This window comes from Bos taurus, chromosome 6 (genome assembly GCF_002263795.3).
Source record: "Bos taurus isolate L1 Dominette 01449 registration number 42190680 breed Hereford chromosome 6, ARS-UCD2.0, whole genome shotgun sequence".
In the NCBI taxonomy this organism is placed as follows: domain Eukaryota; kingdom Metazoa; phylum Chordata; class Mammalia; order Artiodactyla; family Bovidae; genus Bos; species Bos taurus.
The window spans coordinates 78,485,679-78,507,604 of NC_037333.1; the positions used below are offsets into that span (position 1 = coordinate 78,485,679).

Genomic DNA, 21,926 nt, shown 5'->3' on the forward strand with positions numbered 1-21,926 from the left:
AATTTATTTCTCACTTCCACTATATAGTCATAAGGGATATGATTTCAGTCATACTTGAATGGTCTAGTGGTTTTCCCCACTTTCTTCAATTTAGGTCTGAATTTGCCAATAAGGAGGTCACGATCTGAGCCACAGTCAGCCCCTGGTCTTGTTTTTGCTGACTGTATAGAGCTTCTCCATCTTTGGCTGCCAAGAATATAATCAATCTGATTTTGGTGTTGACCATCTTGTGATGTTCATGTGTGGAGTCTTCTCTTTTGCTGTTGGAAGTGGGTGTTTGTTATGACCAGTGCGTTCTCTTGGCAAAACTCTATTAGCCTTTGCACTGCTTCATTTCATACTCCAAGGCCAAATTTGCCTATTACACTAGGTGTTTCTTGACTTTGTAGTTTTGCATTCCAATCCCCTACAATGAAAAAGGCATCTTTTGAGGGTGTTAGTTTTAGGAGTCTTGTAGGTCTTAATAGAATCTTAATTAGCACGTAATTCATAGCACATAATCAGCACTGGTTTTAAATTCCCTATGGATTCAACAAGCAGTTGATTAAACCTTTTTTTCCCCCTATACAACATTTAGTTTTGTATCAGGCAAAATAATTTCAGATATACTTAGTGTAATACTTGGGATAAATGGGGTAAAATAAGGAAAATAGCATCTATTGAACAGTTACCACCTACCACATACTTAAGTCATCAATGTATTGGTTAGAATATATTATTTGTAAATTATAGAAAATCTTGTTCAGTCACCAAGTCATGTCTAATTCTGCAACCCCATGGACTGCAGCACACCAGGCTTTCCGTCCTTCAATATCTCTTGGAGTTTGCTCAAACTCATTGCCATTGGGTGAGCTGCAGCATCAATCCTTCCAATGAATATTTAGGGTTGAGTTCCTTTACAATTGACTGCTTTTATCTCCTTGCTTTCCAAAGGACTCTCAAGAGTTTTCTCCAGAATTCAAAAGCATCAATTCTTTAGCACTCAGCCTTCTTTATGGTCCAACTCTCACATCCATACATGATTACTGGAAAAACCATAGCTTTGACTAGATGGACCTTGTTGGCAAAGTGATGTCTTTGCTTTTTAATATGCTGTCTAGGTTTTTCATAGCTTTCTTTCCAAGGAGCAAGCGTATTTTAATTTCATGGCTACAGTCACCATCCCCAGTGACTTTGGAGCCCAAGAAAATAAAATCTGTCACTGTTTCCACTTTTACTCCAACTCTTTTCCATGAAGTGATGGGACTGGATGCCATGATCTTGGTCTTTTGAATGTTGATTTTCTTTTTCTTTTTTTTTTTTGTGTTCCCCATCCTGAATCCTCCTCCTCCTCCCTCCCATTACCATCTCTCTGGGTCGTCCCAGTGCACCAGCCCCAAGCATCCAGTATCGTGCATCGAGATGGTAACAATAAGCCTGTATATGAGACAGCAAAAGAGACACTGATGTATAGAACAGTCTTTTGAACTCTGTGGGAGAGGGAGAGGGTGGGATAATTTGGGAGAATGGCATTGAAATATGTATAATATCATATATGAAACAAGTCACCAGTCCAGGTTCGATGCACGATACTGCATGTTGATTTTCAAGCCAGCTTTTTCACTCTCTTCTTTCACCCTTATCAAAAGGGTGGTTCCTATTCACTTTCTGCCATTAAGATGGTATCATATGTATATCTTAGTTTGTTGATATTTCTCCCAACAATCTTGATACCAACTTGTGATTCATCCAGCTTGGCATTTTGCATGATGTATTCAGCATATAAGTTAAATAAGCAGGGTGGCAACATACAGCCTTGACATACTCTTTAAGAGTTTTTAACAGCAACTTTTAAATTGTATTTAAAATAAAGGAAAACATATTATTTCCTTAACAAAAAGCCTAGAGTTAGTGTGGTTCCAGCAATGGTTAATCAGATGGTTAGTGATAACAAGCAGAATCCCAGTATCTTTCTGCCATTCTCAGATGGATTTTGTCTCTAAGCTTTTAGCAAGATGGCTGTCATATTCCCTGGCAATATATCCAGACATTAAAACATGTCAGGAAAGAGAATATGAGTTTTAAAGTTTTACTTTAAAGGGGCAAGAAATTCTTCCCATATCTCCAATGCTGATTGCCCATCATATTTACTGCTTAGAATTGAATCACACATTAAGGCCTTGACCAGTCATTGGCAAGCAAAGTGGGAGTACCATTATTAGATTAGAGTAACTAAGAACTACACTTAATACTGGAAAAAGGAGTCACTCTCCCAAAGAATATTGCCTTCTGGATAAGTGTGGCTGTCTTTATAGTACAGGACTTTGATGAAAGGAAGAAGAATATGTAAAGGATGGAGATATTATCATATCATAGTTATATGCTATAGAAATTTACAGTACCATGAATTACTTCATCCTGTCTTTCTCAGAGCTCTAAAATGTATTTTGCTTACAAAAGAGAAGCTGAGATCTGGAGAGATATAACTTTCCCCAGATAATAAAGGCACAAATTTATTGACCAGGATGGGAAACTTTATCCAAAATCAAAGCTTGCATTCTTTCCACCAAACCATGAGGTGTTAATCTAGAGACCCCAAATAATCTAAAAGTATGTTAAAATAATTCCAATTTCCTCAAATATTATAATGATAGAAGATTATTTATAAGCTAATTCTAGGTAAAATTGAAAAATTTAGTTTTTCTTCTGCTTTTTTTAGTTATTTTTTTCTAAAATCATTTACCACTTAAATACCCTTGGGAAGAAATTTTTTATTCTATGCCAAACCAAAACTAGCAAACAGACAATGCTACATTTTTTTGGATTCAAGTTGCATTCAAATGTTTATAGGATAAACTAATATTAACATATTTTAAGTTGTGTCAGCAAAAGAGTCAAAAATTAATAAAGATAAAACTTTGTATCTACTCATTGATAATTTAAGAGTGCTTCAGGGATGAGAGGACTAATATCATACCACAGTCAAAATAATTCAAACTGGAAAATAATCAAGGATCAAGCTTGCTGAGCCTCAAATTGAAAAAGACCTGCCAAGACTGATCTTTTTTATTTTGGAAGTTTTAAAATGTTGGATCTAATTACAAATGAAAGCAGGATGCAAAGACTAAAGATGAAAGCAGTTTAAAAAAGGTATCTTTTTCTGTAAACTTCAAATTTCAGGAAATTATAAGAAACAATATGAAGTCAGGTCTTTGCTAAGACATTAAATCAAACCTATGCCCCCAAATTGTGTGCCAGTTGAAACAGACTGAGGTGGTAAATTTTCATGTTTATTATATTAAAATAAGCAGAGACTGGGATATGTGTGTATGTGTATGTGTGTATATTAAATAGAGAAAACAATTTGAGTCCTCTAAACCCTTACCATTCAAACTACAACCTCAAACCTTAAATTAAATGTTTTTGTTTTGTTTTGTTTTTAAATCTCTCTCTACTTCTTAACCTAAAATCTCTGAATACAGGAAGTTTGTTGTTGTTTTCAGTTGCTCAGTTGTGTTCAACTTTTTGCAGTCCCATGGACTGCAGAACACCAGGCTTCCCTGTCCTTCAATATCTTCCAGAGTTTGCTCAGACTCATGGCCACTGAATTGACGATGCCATCCAACCATCTCATTCTCTCTGTCCCCTTCTCTTCTGCCTTCAATATTTCTCATGGTCAGTGTCTTTTCCAATGAGTCAGTTCTTCACATCAGGTGGCCAACATATTGGAGCTTCAGCTTCAGCATCAGTCCTTCCAATGAATATTCAGGATTGATTTCCTTTTGGATTGACTAGTTTGATATCCTTGCAATCAATAGGAAATAAAATAGAGAAGAAAAGAAAAAACAGGTCACAATCATCTTTTTTCATTACAGGCTTCTTAGCTTAGTTAAGAGAGAAGAGTGAATGATTAAACCTCATAGACTCATAGAAGGTTAGAACTTGTTGATATTATCCTGTATAATTTCATGCCTAAAAAAGAGAATTTGTTAATTCTGTAAAGTGAACTTAAATGTTATTTGGTTTAGTAGAAATGGCATTAGGGAGAGAAAACTAAAATAACCACTATCATAGGAAAAGTAATGCTATGCTATGATTTTATCTTGTATTCAGAGCATTTGATAAAAGGTTTATAGATACAGTGTCTGGCCTTTGATGAAGTAGGTTGGTTAAATGATGAAAAGATATTCTTAAAGTCAAAGTAGGGCTTTCATTTGTATAGGCCCAATTGAAGATAGTTTTTCATGTCTACAGGCCTATTTGGCAGATAAACACTAATTCCTAATAAAGTTTGATGTTAGAGAGAGTCTATGGTAAAATAAACATGGTAGCAAACTCTAATGTTGACACAAAATTTTTATCTAACTTCAATCAATTTTAGCTTGTTATCCTCCCCCAACCCACATTTTCCTTTTCATCCTCTTTCTCCTTCCCCCCCCCTTTTTTTTTCCTTCTTTTCTTGCTGCTTCTTTGTTATTCTGGGGGTAAAAGACATACATTCTGAATCCATAAGTTTAAAGCCAACAAGGTTACTTTAGACTATTCAAAAAACTAGTCATTAATGCCACTTATTAGTTATAGCTTAAATGACAAGCCTCAAAATCTTAAAGGACAAATCCAGAATTTTTCTTTTCTGTCACAAATTTATGTCATCCAATTTTATATCATGTCTTGAGGAACAGTTTTCTACAATGTGGTTTGCACAAAATTCCTGGTGTTTGCTAGACATTTTCAATTAGCCTTTCAAAAATAATATAGAGAACAGTCAGGTATATCTTTTACACAAATAAACCTAATGTCATTCATTTAAAAAAATTACTGGCATGTTTTTGTACTTAACACTAAATTCAGATTTATTCATCCTGCAAACCTCTGTGTTACCTGGCTGACAAACCTCATCAGAACATCCTGTATCTATCCTTGATGATTGGGCTTCGATTACGCTAGGTATCTCTCAGTTCCTTCATCATGAAAAACTCATTCTTGCCTCAGAACTTTTGCACATGTTGTTCCATGTTTTTTTTTTTTTTTAGTTTATTAATTTTTTATAATTTTGAAAAAATTTTCAATATACAAACAGGCCAGTGATTCCTTATTTACAAAACAACCATTTAACTCATGATAGTACACAGATAGTTTAAACCTGATTCATAATTTTATGACCATATTGACTTCAATAGTAACAAATTTTCTTAAACATAATTATGTAGCTTCTGGAAGATGGGTTAAATGATGAAAAAATGGGTGACCATGAACACACCGTGTAATTTCATTTCTAAACTGGTGCTTCATTCTGTAGATAATATCTTGCATGTCCTCTTTTGATAAGTACATGGGTAATTGTCTAGACAGACGTACTGCTTCTCCCTCTAAATAACTTATCACTTTGCGAGGTCTACATTCGTAAACTTCCTTTGCAGTTTTGTTTAATATAGCATTAAGGATTTCTTTTAAATCCATTACTCCGTAGAATGGAAGGCAATTGGCCATTCCTTCTATTTCCAAGGAGTTTTCAGAAATGGAAACTCCTGGTATCAATTTTATCTTGAAACCATTTGCTGTAAGACGAGGATCAGACAGGTAAATTGATCCGCTGTAGCTTTGGTCATCTGCTGTCATTTTATGTAAAATCTCTAAATAATGGGATCCATTAAAAAGACTCTCTCTTAATATAATTGGTTTTTCCAGTGGCTCTGCAGGAAGTTTGTGATTCTCAAGAAGTCTTTTAAACAGCAGAGCTTCTTCCACTCTATATGGATTTAACAACATTATTTCTGTTTTGGATGTAATCAGCCATGCCTCAGGAAACTTGAGATTGTGGATCAAGCAAAATTCGTCCTTTTCTTCTAAGTCAAATTTCTTCTGTGTATCAAAATTCTTTTTTAAGTTTTCCATAGAGAAGGGGATCTGAACTATTTTAATGTTTTGGTTCTTTTTTTTTTTCGATTTGGGCCTGAAAGAGCTCATCAAGTTTTGGCTGATTAGATGGTGAGGTTTTCAGCTTGTGCTTCTGTGCCAAATTCCACACGCTGGTGGGTTTCATCCTTTTTTTCCCATCTTTTAATGATACTTGTGACTCCTGTTCGATGGCTCTCTTTATTTGCTTATTGTATCTTTCCAAGTCTTTAGCAGCTTCTCTTCATATTTCAGTTTTTCCTCTTCACTCAATGTCTTCCACAGTTCTTCAATTTGTCCTGTTGCATCTTCCAAACTGGTCTTGGAATTTTCTGTGAGAAACTGAGCACGATGATCTTGAACAAAAAGGGGGCTTGCTGACATGGGTTTCTTGATTACTCGATTGCTAATTAAATCATAAGCTGTAAGCTGTCCAGATTTGTTATCTACCACATTTGAATCTACCAGAAACACTTCCCACATTCTTCAAACATACTCTAGAAGCACTCTGTGCTTTGCATTAATAGAACATGTCACAGTTTGTAATTATGTTTGGTTTAAGTCTGTCTCATTATATAAGACTAAATTTGTTTGATTACAAATCAAAAAAATATGAATCCACGATCTATGAATATGTACATATATATGCATTTCTACAGGTACTGACATTCTGACTTTTTTAAACTTATGAGGCATAAACAGGTGTACTTTTTTTTAAAAAAAGATAAGCAAAATGTATATGCAAATAAAAGATCTAATATTTTCTTCTCCCATCCCAATAAATTAAATATATTCTTAGCAAACTCATCCCACTTGGGAGGACTCTGCACTCATTATAAACAAATTCATTTCTGCTTACCTACTACTATATTTTCAGTACCTCTGTGTAAAGGAGATATTCAATAATGATTATTGATTGAATGTACACATGAATAATGGCTTTCTGCCAAAGTGTAGCAATAAGAAGGAAAAATGAAGTGAAACACTGCAGAATGTCTAAAGTTATGTTTGTGTGTTTCTTGGTTTTAATGTTTCTATCAACCAATTTTGTGCCTTTTTGGAGGAGGTCCACATTTTTGGTCTATGAACTACAGATATCAATAATACAATTCTATACATGTGAAGACATAAAGGAAAGGAGGTCCAACCAGTCCATCCTAAAGGAGATCAGTCCTGGGTGTTCTTTGGAAGGACTGATGCTAAAGCTGAAATTCCAATACTTTGGCCACCTCATGCGAAGAGTTGACTCATTGGAAGAGACTCTGATGCTGGGAGGGATTGGGGGCAGGAGGAGAAGGGGATGACAGAGGATGAGATGGCTGGATGGCATCACCGACTCAATGGACATGAGTTTGAGTGAACTCCAGGAGTTGGTGATGGACAGGGAGGCCTGGCGTGCTGTGATTCATGGCATCACAAAGAGTCAGACATGACTGAGCAACTGAACTGAACTGAAGATATAAAGACACTCAAATATCTAATTTTCTTCAAAAAATCTTTTGTAATTAAGACAATATTTGTCTTCTGTTTTATAAATTGGATTCTTCATCAAACAAATTTCTCTGAAAACCAAAAGTAAACAACAATAAACAAATCTCTGAAGAACAAAGTAAAGAAACAAAGGCCAAGTTAATCTAGCCTGAATCTTTTATTAATATATATATATATATATATATATATATATATATATATATATAATAAACTATAGAGAATTATTGCCAGGAGAAATGTCAATAACCTCAGATATGCAGATGACACCACCCTTATGGCAGAAAGTGTAGAGGAACTAAAAAGCCTCTTGATGAAAGTGAAAGAGGAGAGTGAAAAAGTTGGCTTAAAGCTCAACATTCAGAAAACTAAGATCATGGCCTCTGGTCCCATCACTTCATGGAAAATAGATGGGGAAACAGTGGAAACAGTGTCAGACTTTATTTTGGGGGGCTCCAAAATCACTGCAGATGGTGACTGCAGCCATGAAATTAAAAGATGCTTACTCCTTGGAAGGAAAGTTATGACCAACCTAGATAGCATATTCAGAAGCAGAGACATTACTTTGCCAACAAAGGTCCGTCTAGTCAAGGCTATGGTTTTTCCCGTAGTTATGAATGGATATGAGAGTTGGACTGTGAAGAAAGCTGAGTGCCAAAGAATTGATGTTTTTGAACTGTGGTGTTGGAGAAGACTCTTGAGAGTCCCTTGGACTGCAAGGAGAACCAACCAGTCCATTCTAAAAGAGATCAGTCCTGGGTGTTCTTTGGAAGGACTGATGCTAAAGCTGAAACTCCAATACTTTGGCCACCTCATGTGAAGAGTTGACTCATTGGAAAAGACTCTGATGCTGGGAGGGATTGGAGGCAGGAGGAGAAGGAAGGAGAAGAAGACAGAGGATGAGATGGCTGGATGGGATCACCAACTAGATGGACATGAGTTTGGGTGAACTCTGGGAGTTGGTGATGGACAGGGAGGCCTGGAGTGCTGCAATTCATTGGGTTGCAAAGAGTCAGACACAACTGAGTGACTGAACTTACCTGAACTTAGAGCATTATTAGAAACAGAAAATTGAGTGAATAGAACAAAGTTCACATACACTTCCTGTCACCACACAGGCTTGATTGCCCTACTTATATCCATCATCACAATGATTTATTAAAATCAGTGAACCTATGAACCTATATGGACATACCATAATCACTCAAATGCTAAAGTTTGTTACAGTTCACTCTTAATGATGTATATGCTATGAGTATGATATATGACATATAATCATCATTACATATTATACAGAATAGTTTCATGCCCTAAAACTCCTTCGCGTGCCACCTATTCATCCCTTCTTCCACCCAACCCTCGGCAACCACTGATCTGTTATTTAGTCCATAGTCTGCCTTTTCCAGAATGTCATATAGTTGGAAACAGTATATCGTCTTTCCGGACTGTCTTTTTCACATAATAATATGTGTTTAATGTTCTTTTCATGGCTTGAGAGCTTGTTTCTTTTTAGCTCTGAATAATATTTCTTTTTCTTAATGTACCATGGTTTATTTATCTGTTTATCTATGGAGGACATCTTGGTTAATTCCAACTTTGGGCAATTATGAATAAAGGGGCTACATACATCCATGTGCAGGTTTTCATGTGGACATAAGTTTTCAACTCCTTTGGATAAATATCAAGAAGCATGATTGCTGGGTTGTATGATGAGAATATGTTTAGTTTTGATACAAAGTTCCAAATTATCTTTTGAAGTGGCTATGCCATTTTGCATTCCCATCAGCAATGACTGAGACCTCTTGATGCACCACATCTGTGCCAGAATTTGGTGTTGTTTGAGATTTGGACTTTGGCAATTTACAGATGGTCCTTGACTTACAATGGCTTGATTTAAAATTTTTCAAATTTATGATGGCACAAAAGTGATACACATTCACTGGAAAATGTTCCTTAAATTTTGATCTTTTTCTGGGCTAGCGATAAGTGATATGATACTCTTTCATGATCCTTAACAGAGGCAGGGAGCTGTTCTTCCCAGTCAGTCATAGGATCACAAGTCAAACAAAAAATACACTTACATTTTGTACCCATACAACCATTCTGTTTTCACTTAAAGTATTCAATCAACTATGAGAAATTCAACAATTTAATATAAAATTGACTCTGTATTAGATGATTTTGGTGGCTCAGTGATAAAGAATCTGCTTGCCAATGCAGGAAATGTGGGTTCTATCCCTGGGTTGGGAAGATCCCCTGGAGGAGGAAATGGCAATCCACTCCAGTATTCTTTCTGGAAAACCCCATGACAGAGGAGCCTGGTGGGCTATAGTCCACAGGGTTGCAAAGAATTGGACACAACTTAGTGACTAAACAACACAGCAGCAAGCTAATATCAGGGTTGTGAGTGTGATTTAATCATTGATTAAGCTATGATTTTGAGTAGCTAAGATGTATAATTTTTATTTTATTTTATTTTTTTTTGCATTTTCAGTTTATTATCAGTTTACTGGGATGTACTCCCACAGTAAATCATGAAGGATCTGTAACAATACCTCATTTTGTTGTTGTTGTTTTTATTTTTTAATGAAGTGTGCTGGGAGGGATTGGGGGCAGGAGGAAAAAGGGACAACAGAGGATGAGATGGCTCGATGGACATGAGTTTGAGTGAACTCCAGGAGTTGGTGATGGACAGGGAGGCCTGGCGTGATGAGATTCATGGGGTCGCAAAGAGTCAGACGTGACTGAGTGACTGAACTGAACTGAAGTGTAATTGATTCACAATGTTTCAGACATACAGCAAAGAGATGTAGATATACACATACATAGATATATGTATAGTTTTACAGATTTGTTTCCATTATTAGTTTTTGCAAGACATTGAATACAGTCCCCTGTGTTTTACAGTCAGTCCTTGTTGTTTACTAATTTTATATAGAGTAGTGTGTATCTTTCAATTCCAAATTCATTTCTGCCTACATTTCCCCTTTAGTAATCATAAGTTTGTCTTCTATGTCTGTGAGTCTGTATTGTAAATAAGTTAATTTGTATCAATTTTTAGACTTTACACATAAATAATATCATATGATATGTGCCTTTCTCTTACTTACTTCACCTAGTACAATAATCTATAAGTCCATTCATGTTGCTGAAAAAGGCATTATTTCATTTTTTAAATAACTGAGTAGCATTCCATTGTATACATGTACAATTTCTTCTGTATATATTTATTGTCAGTGGACATATAGATTGCTTCCATGTCTAAACTGTTTTAATATAAATAACACTGCTATGAACATTGGGCACATGTATCTTTGGGAATTAGTGCCTTCTACAGATACATGCATAGGAACATGGAATGTCAGGTCCATGAATCAAGGCAAATTGGAAGTGGTCCAAGAACAGATGGGAAGAGTGAATCTGGACATTCTAGGAATTAGCAAACTGAAATGGACTGGAATGGGTGAATTTAACTCAGATGACCATTATATCTACTACTGTGGGCAGGAATCCCTCAGAATAAATGGAGTAGCCGTCATGGTCAACAAAAGAGTCTGAAATGCAGTACTTGGATGCAATCTCAAAAATGACAGAATGATCTCTATTCATTTCCAAGGCGAACCATTCAGTATCACGGTAATCCAAGTCTATGCCCCAACCAGTAACACTGAAGAAGCTGAAGTTGAACGGTTCTATGAAGACCTACAAACCTTTTAGAACTAACACCCAAAAAAGATGTCCTTTTTATTATAGGGGACTGGAATGCAAAAGTAGGAAGTCAAGAAACACCTGGAGCAACAGGCAAATTTGGCCTTGGAATACAGAATGAAGCAGGGCAAAGACTAATAGAGTTTTGCCAAGAAAATGCACTGGTCATAACAAACACCCCATTCCAACAACACAAGAGAAGACTATACATGGACATCACCAGATGGTCAACATCGAAGTCAGATTGATTATATTGTTTGCAGCCAAAGATGGAGAAGCTCTATATAGTCAGCAAAAACAAGACCAGGAGCTGACTGTGGCTCAGACCATGAACTCCTTATTGCCAAATTCAGACTTAAATGAAGAAAGTAGGGAAAACTACTAGACCACTCAGGTATGACCTAAATCAAATCCCTTATGATTACACAGTGGAAGTGAGAAATAGATTTAAGGGCCTAGATCTGATAGATAGAGTGCCTGATGAACTATGGACTGAGGTTTGTGACATTGCAGAGGAGACAGGGATCAAGACCATCCCGATGGAAATGAAATGCAAAAAAGCAAAATGGCTGTCTGGGGAGGCCTTACAAATAGCTGTGAATAGGAGAGAAGCAAAAAGCAAAGGAGAAAAGGAAAGACATAAGCATCTGAATGCAGAGTTCCAACGAATAGCAAGAAGAGATAAGAAAGCCTTCTTCAGCGATCAATGCAAAGAAATAGAGGAAAACAACAGAATGGGAAAGACTAGGGATCTCTTCAAGAAAATCAGAGATACCAAAGGAACATTTTATGCAAAGATGGGCTCAATAAAGGACAGAAATGGTATGGACATAACAGAAGCAGAAGATATTAAGAAGAGATGACAAGAATACACAGAAGAACTGTACAAAAAAATCTTCACGACCCAGATAATCACGATGGTGTGATCACTGATCTAGAGCCAGACATCCTGGAATGTGAAGTCAAGTGGACCTTAGAAAGCATCACTGAGAACAAACCTAGTGGACGTGATAGAATTCCAGTTGAGATATTCCAAATCCTGAAAGATGATGCTGTGAATGTGCTGCACTCAATATGCCAGCAAATTTGGAAAACTCAGCAGTGGCCACAGGACTGGAAAAGGTCAGTTTTCATTCCAATTCCAAAGAAAGGCAATGCCAAAGAATGCTCAAGCTACCACACAATTGGACTCATCTCACACACTAGTAAAGTAATGCTCAAAATTCTCCAAGCCAGGCTTCAGCAATATGTGAACCGTAAACTTCCTGATGTTCAAGCTGGTTTTAGTAAAGTCAGAGGAATGAGTGATCAAATTGTCAACACACACTGGATCATGGAAAAAGCAAGAGAGTTCCATAAAAACATCTCTTTCTCCTTTATTGACTCTGTCAAAGCCTTTGACTGTGTGGATCACAATAAACTGTGGAAAATTCTGAAAGAGATGGGAATACCCGACCATCTGACCTGCCTCTTGAGAAACCTATATGCAGGTCAGGAAGCACCAGTTAGAACTGACATGGAACAACAGACTGGTTCCAAACAGGAAAAGGAGTACGTCAAGGCTGTATATTGTCACCCTGCTTATTTAATTTATATGCAGAGTACTTGATGAGAAACACTGGGCTGGAAGAAGCACAAGGTGGAATCAAGACTGCCAGGAGAAATTTCAGTAACCTCAGATATGCAGATAGCACTACCCTTAGGGCAGAAAGTGAAAAGGAAATACAAACCCTCGTGATGAGACTGAAAGAAGAGAGTGAAAAAGTTGTCTTGAAGCTCAACATTCAAAACACTAAGATCATGGTATCTGGTCCCATGACTTCATGGGAAATAGATGGGAAATAGTGGAAACAGTGTCAGACTTTACTTTTTTGGGCTCCAAAATCACTGCAGATGGTGGTTGCAGCCATGAAATTAAAAGACTCTTACTCCTTGGAAGGAAAGTTATGACCAACCTAGATAGCATATTCAAAAGTAGATATATTACTTTGCCAATAAAGGTCCATCTATTCAAGGCTATGGTTTTTCCAGTGGTCATGTATGGATGTGAGAGTTGGAGTGTGAAGAAGGCTGAGTGCTGAAGAATTGATGCTTTTTAACTGTGGTGTTGGAGAAGACTCTTGAGAGTCCCTTGGACTGCAAGGAGAACCAACCAGTCCATTCTGAAGGAAATCAGTCCTAGGTTTTCATTGGAAAGACTGATGCTGAAGCTGAAACTCCAATACTTTGGCCATCTCATGCGATGAGGTGACTCATCAGAAAAGACTCTGATGCTGGGAGGGATTGTGGGCAGAAGGAGAAGGAGATGACATAGTATGAGATGGCTGGATGGCATCACCCAACTCGATGAATATGAGTTTGAGTGAACTCCGGGAGTTGGTGATGGACAGGGAGGCCTGGCATGCTGCGATTCATGGGGTCACAGAGTTGGACACGACTGAGGGACTGAACTGAACTGAACTGAATAATTAGCAATATTGAGCATCTTTATGTTTTTCTTGGACATCTACATGTCTTCTTTGGTGAAAGGTCTGTTTGGGTCTTCTGTCTAGTTATTGACTGGGTTGTTTCATTTTTTGTTTGTTTGTTTGTTTTTATTGAGCTTCATGAGCTCTTTGTAAATTTTGGAGAATGTAGGTCACATCATTTGCAAATGGTTTCTACCATTCTGTAGTTGTCCTTTTTTTTTTTTTTTATTGTTTTCTTGTTGTGCAGAAACTTTTGAGTGTAATTACATCCCATTTGTTTATTTCTATTAGTCTAGGAAATGGATTGAAAAAATTATTCTTGCAATTTATGTCAAAGGGTGTCCTCAGTTCCGTTCAGTTCAGTCACTCAGTCATGTCCGACTCTTTGCGACCCCATGAATAACAGCACGCCAGGCCTCCCTGTCCATCACCAACTCCCGAAGTTCACTCAAACTCATGTCCATCAAGCCGGTGATGCCATCCAGCCATCTCATCCTCTGTCGTCCCCTTTTTCTCCTGCCCCTAATCCCTCCCAGCATCAGAGTCTTTTCCAATGAGTCAACTCTTCGCATGAGGTGGCCAAAGTATTGGAATTTCAGCTTTAGCATCATTCCTTCCAAAGAACACCCAGGGCTGATCTCCTTTAGATTGGACTGGTTGGATCTCCTTGCAGTCCAAGGGACTCTCAAGAGTCTTCTCCAACACCACAGTTCAAAACCATCAAAGAGTGTCCTATTCCTATATTTTATTCTTTTTTATGGTAAATGGTAAATGAGATTGTTTCCTTAATTTCTGTTTCTGATACTTTGTTGTTAGTGTGTAGAAATTCAACAGAGTTCTGGATATTAATTCTGTATCCTGCAAATTTACCAAATTCATTGATGAGTTTTACTGGTTTTCTGATGGTACATTCAGGATTTTTTTTTTTTTTAATGTAAGGTATTATGTTGTCTGCAAACAGTGACAGTTTTAGTTCTTTTCAATTTTGATTCATTTAATTTCTCTTCTCTCATTGCTGTTTCTAGGACTTCCAAAACTATGTTAAATGGAAGTGGTAAGAGTGGACATCCTTGTTTTGTTGTTTGTTTTAGAGGGAATGATTTCAGCTGTTCACCACTGTGTATGTTGTTACCTGTGGGTTTATCAGGTATGGCCTTTAGTATGTTAAGGTGGTTTCCTTCAATCCCCACTTGCTGGAGAGTTTTTTTCATAAAGGGATGATGAATTTTATCAAAAGGTTTTTCTACATCTGTTGAGATGATCATATGTTTTTTAATTCTTTAGTTGTTAAAGTGGTATATCATGTTGATTGATTTGTGGATATTGAAAAATTCCTACATCCCTGAGATAAATGCCACTTTATCATGATGCACGATACTTTTCATTTATTATTTGAGTCACTTCGCATTTTTTAAAAAGATTTTTCCATCTATCTTTATCAGTGATATTGTTCTATAATTTTATTTTTTATGGTATGTTTCTTTGGCTTGGTATTCAGGGTGAAGATGGCCTCAAAGAGTGAGTTTGGGAGTGCTTCTTCCTCTACAATTTTTTGAAAAAGTTTCAGAAGGATAGCTGTTAACGCTTCTCTAAATATTTGATAGAATTCATCTGTGAAGTCATCTGGTCCTAGACTTGTATTTGTTGAGAATTTTTTTATCTTACTTTCAATACTTATGATTGTTTTGTTCATATTTTCTATTTCTTCCATGTTCAGTTTTCAGATATTATACCTTTCTAAGAATTTGTAGGTGGTCCATTTTATTGATATATACTTGCATATAGTAGTCTCTTATGTACCTGTGCTCAGTTGCTCAGCTATGTCCAACTCTTTGTGACCCCATGGACATTAGTCAGGCTCCTCTGTCCATGGAATTTTCCAAGCAAGAATACTGGAGTGGGTTTCCATTTCCTACTCCAGGGGATCTTCCCAAACCAGGGATCAAACCTGCATCTCTTGCATCTCCTGCATTGGCAGGCAGATTCCTTACCACTGTATCAGCTGGGAAATCTTTGTATTTCTGTGTCATCTATTTTAATTTCTCATTTTACATTTCTAATTTTATTGATTTGAAATTTCTTCCTTTTTTATTTTTTCCTTGATGAGCCTGGCTAAAGGTTTATCAATTTTGTTTATCTTCTCAGAGTTAGCTTTTAGTTTCCTTGCTCTTTGCTATTGCTTTCTTTATGTCTCTTTCATGTTTTTCTGCTCTGATTTTCATGATTTCTTTCCTTCTACTAACTTTGGACTATGTTTGTTCTTCTTTATGGACTTTCATTAAGTGTAAGTTTAGCTTGTTAATTTGAGATTTTTCTTGTTTCCTGAAATAGGATTGTATTTCTGTAAACTTCCCTCTTAGAACTGTTTTTGTCATGTCTAATAGGTACTAGATATTTGTGCTGTCATTGCCATTTGTCTCTAAGTAGTTTTTTATTTCCACTTTGATTTCTTCAGTGATACATTGTTTCTTTTAGTAACATATTGTTTAGCATCCATGTGTTTATGTTTTTACTTTTTTTGTTGTTTTTACATTTTGTGTGTGTAGTTGATTTGTAATCTCATAGTGTTGTGTTCAATAAAGATACTTAATGTGATCTCAGTTTTTAAAATATTTACTAAGGCTTGCTTTGTGGCCCAGCATGTGATAAATTATGGAGAATGTCATATGTGAACTTGAGTAGAATGTGTAGTCTGTTGCTATTGGAAGGGATGTTTTATAAATATTTAGTCCATCATGAAGATCAGAGTACAAATGAAATAGAGACTAAAAGTCAAACAAGAAAACAAAATAGAAAAGATTAATGAAATTGAAAGCTGGTTCTTTGAAAAGATTTAAAAAAAAAAATCAGCCTTTATCTAGAATCATCAAGAAAAGAAGGGAAGGGCCCAAATCATTAAAGGCAGAAATGCAAAGGAAAAGGTACAAGGAGCACCACAGAAATACTAAGGGTCTTAAGAGACTACTACAAACAACTACATGCCAATAAAGCAGACACATAGAAGAAATAGACAAATTCTTAGGAAGGCACAATCTCTCAAGACTGAACCATGAAAAAATAGAAAACACAAATAGATCAACTATCAGTAATGAATCAGTAACCTTAAAACTTCCAACAAATAATAGTTCAGGACAAGATAGCTTCACAGATGAATTCTATCAAACATATGGAGAAGAGTTAACACCTGCTCTTCTCAAACTATTGCAGAAAACTACAGAGGAAGGAAAACTTCTGAACTCTTTCTATGAAGTCAGCATCACCCTGATATCAAAACCAAAGATATCACAGAAAAAGAAGATTGTAGGCCAATATCTGATGAACATGGATTCAAATTTTTCAACAAAATATTATCATACCAAATCCAATAATACATTAAAAGGATCATACAAAATGATCAAGTGGGACTTATCCCAGGGATGTAAGATTTTTTTCAATACATATACTAAATCAGTGTGATGCATCACATCAATAAACTGAAGAATAAAAACCATACAATCACCTACATAGATGCAGAAAAAAGCTTTGGACAAAATTCAACACCCATTTATGAAAATGACTCTCCAGAAAGTGGGGTGTAAAGGAACATACCACAACATAATAAAGGTCATATTTAACAAATTCTGAGCCAATGTCATCCTCAATGCTGAAGAGCTGAAAGAATTTCCTCTAAGGTAGGAACAAGAGAAATATGTCCACTCTTGCCACTTTTATTCAACACAGTATCAAATTCCTAATCACAGCAACAGACAAGAAGAGAAATCACAGGAAACCCAACTCAAAAAGGAAGACAGAAAACTCATTATTTAAAGATGACATGGTCACATACATAGAAAATCTTAAAAAATATTACCCAGGAAAGAGATACCATGTTCTTGGATTGGAAGAATCAGTGTCGTAAAAATGACTATATTTTCCAAAGCAATCTACAGATTAAATGCAATGACTGTCAAATTAACAATGTCATTTTTCACAGAACTTGAAGAAATAATTTTAAAACTTAAATGGAAACACTAAAGACCAGGAATAACAAAATAAATTTTGAGAAGGCAGAACAGAGCTGATGGAATCATTCTCCCTGTCTTCAGACTATATGAGAAAACTACATCATCAAAACAGACACATAGATCAATGGAACAGAAATAAATACATGCACCTGTGGTCAGTTAATCTATGACAAAGGAGGCAAGAATATGCAATAGATAAAAGACAGTCTCTTCAATAACTGGTGCTGGAAGAACTGGGCAGCTATATGTAAAACAGTGAAGCTAGAACATTCTCTAAAACCATATACAAGAATAAACTCAAAATGGACTAAAGACCTAAATATAAGACCAGAAACTATAAAATTCACAGATGAAAACAGAACACTCAGTGACATAAATTGTAGCAATATTTTTTGATCTGTCCTCTAAACAAAGGAAATAAAAACAAAAATAAATGAGACCAAATCAAACTTAAAAGCTATTTTGCATAGCAAAGTAATCCACTGACAAATTAAAAAAGACAATCTACTGAATGGGAGAAAAATATTGGAAAACAAAGTGACCAATAAGTATTTAATATCTAAAATATAAACAGTTTATACAACTCAACTTTAAAAAGTTAAAAAAAAATGGTCAGATGACCTTATTAGACATTTTTCCAAAGAGGACATGCAGATGCCTATAAGCACATGGAAAGATGCTCAACATTGCTAACCATCAGGGAAATGGAAATCAAAACTGCAATGAGATAGCATCTCACACTTGCTGGAATGGCTATTATTAAAAAGAATACAAATAACAAATGCTGGTGAGTGGAGGAAGAAACTTTGGACATTCTTGGTAGACATGTAAATTGGTGCAGACACTGTGGAAAACTTAATAAAGGTTTTCACACACACACACACAAAACTAAAAATAGAACTACCATGTGACCCAGCAATTCCACTCATACATAAACGTTATTTTGAAAAGATATGTGCACCCCACTGTTCATAAAGGCATCATTTACAATTGCCAAGACATGAAGCAGCCTAAGTGCACCCCACTCCAGTACTCTTGCCTGTAAAATCCCATTGACAGAGGAGCCTGGAAGGCTGCAGTCCATGGGGTCGCTGAGGGTCAGACACAACTGAGAGACTTCACTTTCACTTTTCACTTTCATGCATTGGAGAAGGTAATGGCACCCCACTCCAGTACTCTTGCCTGGAGAATCCCAGGGACAGGGGAGCCTGGTGGGCTGCCGTCTATGCGGTCGCACAGAGTCAGACATGACTGAAGTGACTTAGCAAGTGTCCATCAACAGATGAATGCATAAAGCTGTGGTATATACATGAAATTGAACACTATTCAGCAGTAAAAAATGAAAATTTGCCATTTACAATGTGGATGGACTTGTAGATTATTATGCCATGTGAAGCAAAGTTGGATGGAGGAAAACAAATACTGAATATCACTTATATGTCAAATTTAAAAATACAACAAGCTAGTGACTATAACAAAAAAGAGACTTGCAAATATAAAGAACAAGCTAGTGGTTACCAGTGGTGAGAGCAAAGGTAGGACAGCAGTATAGGGGTAGGGAATTAAAAGGAGCAAACTCTCATGTATAAAATGAGCTATATTAGACAACATAGGGAATATAGTGAACAGTTTATAAAACTATAAATGGAGTATAACCTTTAAATATTGTGAATCACATTGTATACCTGTAAGTTACATAATACCAATTGTGTATCCTATATATTTCAAAATAAAAAATAAAGCAATTTAAAAAAAATTTTGAAAGATAAAATTTCTTTATTCAGCTTGCCTACATGGCTATAACATCCTCCCCTCCTCCGCACCAAAATACATTTACAGTTTCAGAGCCAGCTTTAACTATAGGGTCAAACTTTGTCTAACGTGATATGAGCAATAGTGAAATGTCAACATTGGTATAGTTTGTTAGACAAGAACAATGAGCCCTGGAGATCTGATGTGCATTGTCCCTCTAGTCAGCAATAACGTATTATAATGCTTAAATGAGTTAAGATAGTAGACCTCATGTTAAATGTTTATACCCTAATCAAATAACATCTTTTAAAAAAAGTGTTACATGCAATTTTAGGTGCTCCCTTTCAAAATCAGTGGTGGATCCTTGATTTGTTTGCCGCTTTCTGCATGCTGCAACTGATGGTGGGATTTAGGGTATTCATAGTGGATAATGAAATAGATGCCATATGTTGAAGAAGGAAAAGGCTACCTAGGCTTTAAGTGAAAGAGATATAATTTTGTCACATCTAAGGTGGTTTTTTATAGAAACTGAGCTTATGTCCTGGAAAATGAAGGAAAAGTTTTTATGAAGAACATATACACTGATACACATTTTACTTCATCCTAGTCACGAAATTATAACATCAAGTTTATCTTGCTTGCTTTGCAATTCTGCTTCATTATATAAAAGGTTAATCTTTAACATATATAGGAAAAATCCTACCCAATGAACCCTTTGTGTAGATAATCTTTGCTTGGCTTTTGTAGCTTTAAGCAAATCCTCTCAAATATATTTCTTCTTGTCATTGAAAATTATTCTAAGTAATGTGTCCAAAACCTCTCAGTGTTTGTACTCTGCTCTACTGTGGGTCCTTCTAAATTACTTAGAAAGGTTGTTCATTAAATTTATTTCTTCTGACACTGAATCACTTTCATAGAATAAAAATTAGGTACTCACAGTTCTAATGAGGTGGATGAACTTGGAGCCTATTATACAGAGTGAAATAAGTCAGAAAGAAAAGCACCAATACAATATATTAATGCATATATATGGAATTTAGAAAGATGGTAATGACGACCCTATTAGCAAGAGAGCAAAAGAGACACAGATGTAAAGAACAGACTTTTGGACAATGTGGGAGAAGGTGAGAGTGGGAGGATATGAGAGAACAGAATTGAAATGTGTATATTATCATTATGTAAAATAGATGACCAGTGCAAGTTTGATACATGAAGCAGGTGCTCGGGGACAACCCAGAGGGATGGGGTGGAGAGAGAGGTGGGAGGGGGAGTTCAGGATGAGGACACCTGTACACCAATGGCTGATTCATGTCGATGTATGGCAAAACCATCACAATATTGTAAAGTAATTAGCTTCCAGTTAAAATAAATACATAATTTTAATTAGTGACTCAATTTTCAACTCTTCTTTATTATGATTTCATCTCCATTTTTAGCAGAAATTTCTCTGAATGTGCTGGCCTTTGAATGATACCAATGTAACAAGTCTAAAAGTGACTCAGACTTCCTCCTCTTTTCTACATTTGTAGAGTATGTTCATTATTTCCACTTGGATCTAGATAGGTTTATTTACTCACCCAGAAGTGTGATAATTATACCCATTGATATTATTTAATTTATAATTGTTATTTTAAAGATGTACTTATCCTTAAAATAGTTTCATATCAATAGCAAACATAGAAAATTTATTTACTTATGTTTAAGCAAACATCCACTGGATCATGGAAAAAGCAAGAGAGTTCCAGAAAAACATCTATTTCTGCTTTATTGACTATACCAAAGCCTTTGACTGTGTGAATAACAATAAACTGTGGAAAATTCTTAAAGAAATGGGAATACCAGACCACCTGACCTGTCTCTTGAGAAACCTGTATGCAGGTCAGGAAGTAACAGTTAGAACTGGACATGGAACAACAGACTGGTTCCAAATAGGAAAAGGAGTACATCAAGGCTGTATATTGTCACCCTGCTTATTCAACTTACATGCAGAGTACATCATGAGAAATGCTGGGCTGGAAGAAGCACAAGCTGGAATCAAGATTGTGGGAGAAATATCAATAACCTCAGATATGCAGATGACACCACCCTTATGGCAGAAAGTGAAGAGGAACTCAAAAGCCTCTTGATGAAAGTGAAAGAGGAGAGTGAAAAAGTCGGCTTAAACCTCAACATTCAGAAAACGAAGATCACGGAATCTGGTCCCATCACTTCATGATAATTAGATGGGGAAACAGTGTCAGACTTTGTTTTGGCCCCTCCAAAGTCACTGGATATGGTGACTGTAGCCATGAAATTAAAAGGTGATTACTCCTCGGAATGAAAGTTATGACCAACCTAGATAGCATAGCAAAAAGCAGAGACATTGCTTTGCCAACAAAGGTCCGTCTAGTCAAGGATATGGTTTTTTCAATGGTCATGTATGAATGTGAGAGTTGGTGTGTGAAGAAAGCTTAGTGACAAAGAATTGATGCTTTTGAACTGTGGTGTTGGAAAAGACGCTTGAGAGTCTCTTGGACTGCAAGGAAATCCAACAAGTCCATCCTAAAGGAGATCAGTCCTCCATGTTCATTGGAAGGACTGATGTTGAAGCTGAAATTCCAATACTTTGGCTACATCATGTGAAGAGTTGACT

The 21,926-nt window shown here is 36.2% G+C and overlaps 1 protein-coding gene across 1 annotated transcript; it reads right to left on the reverse strand.

The window, feature by feature from the left end:
• Nucleotides 1-5,007: 5,007 nt before the first annotated feature.
• LOC785233 (PMS1 protein homolog 1-like) lies at nucleotides 5,008-6,380 on the reverse strand. Its single transcript, XM_059887890.1, is given in 3 exon segments — nucleotides 5,008-5,919; nucleotides 5,921-6,111; nucleotides 6,114-6,380. Coding segments are annotated over 3 exon segments (1,173 nt in total). The 5' UTR covers nucleotides 6,358-6,380; the 3' UTR covers nucleotides 5,008-5,181.
• Between the last annotated feature and the right edge of the window lie 15,546 nt (nucleotides 6,381-21,926).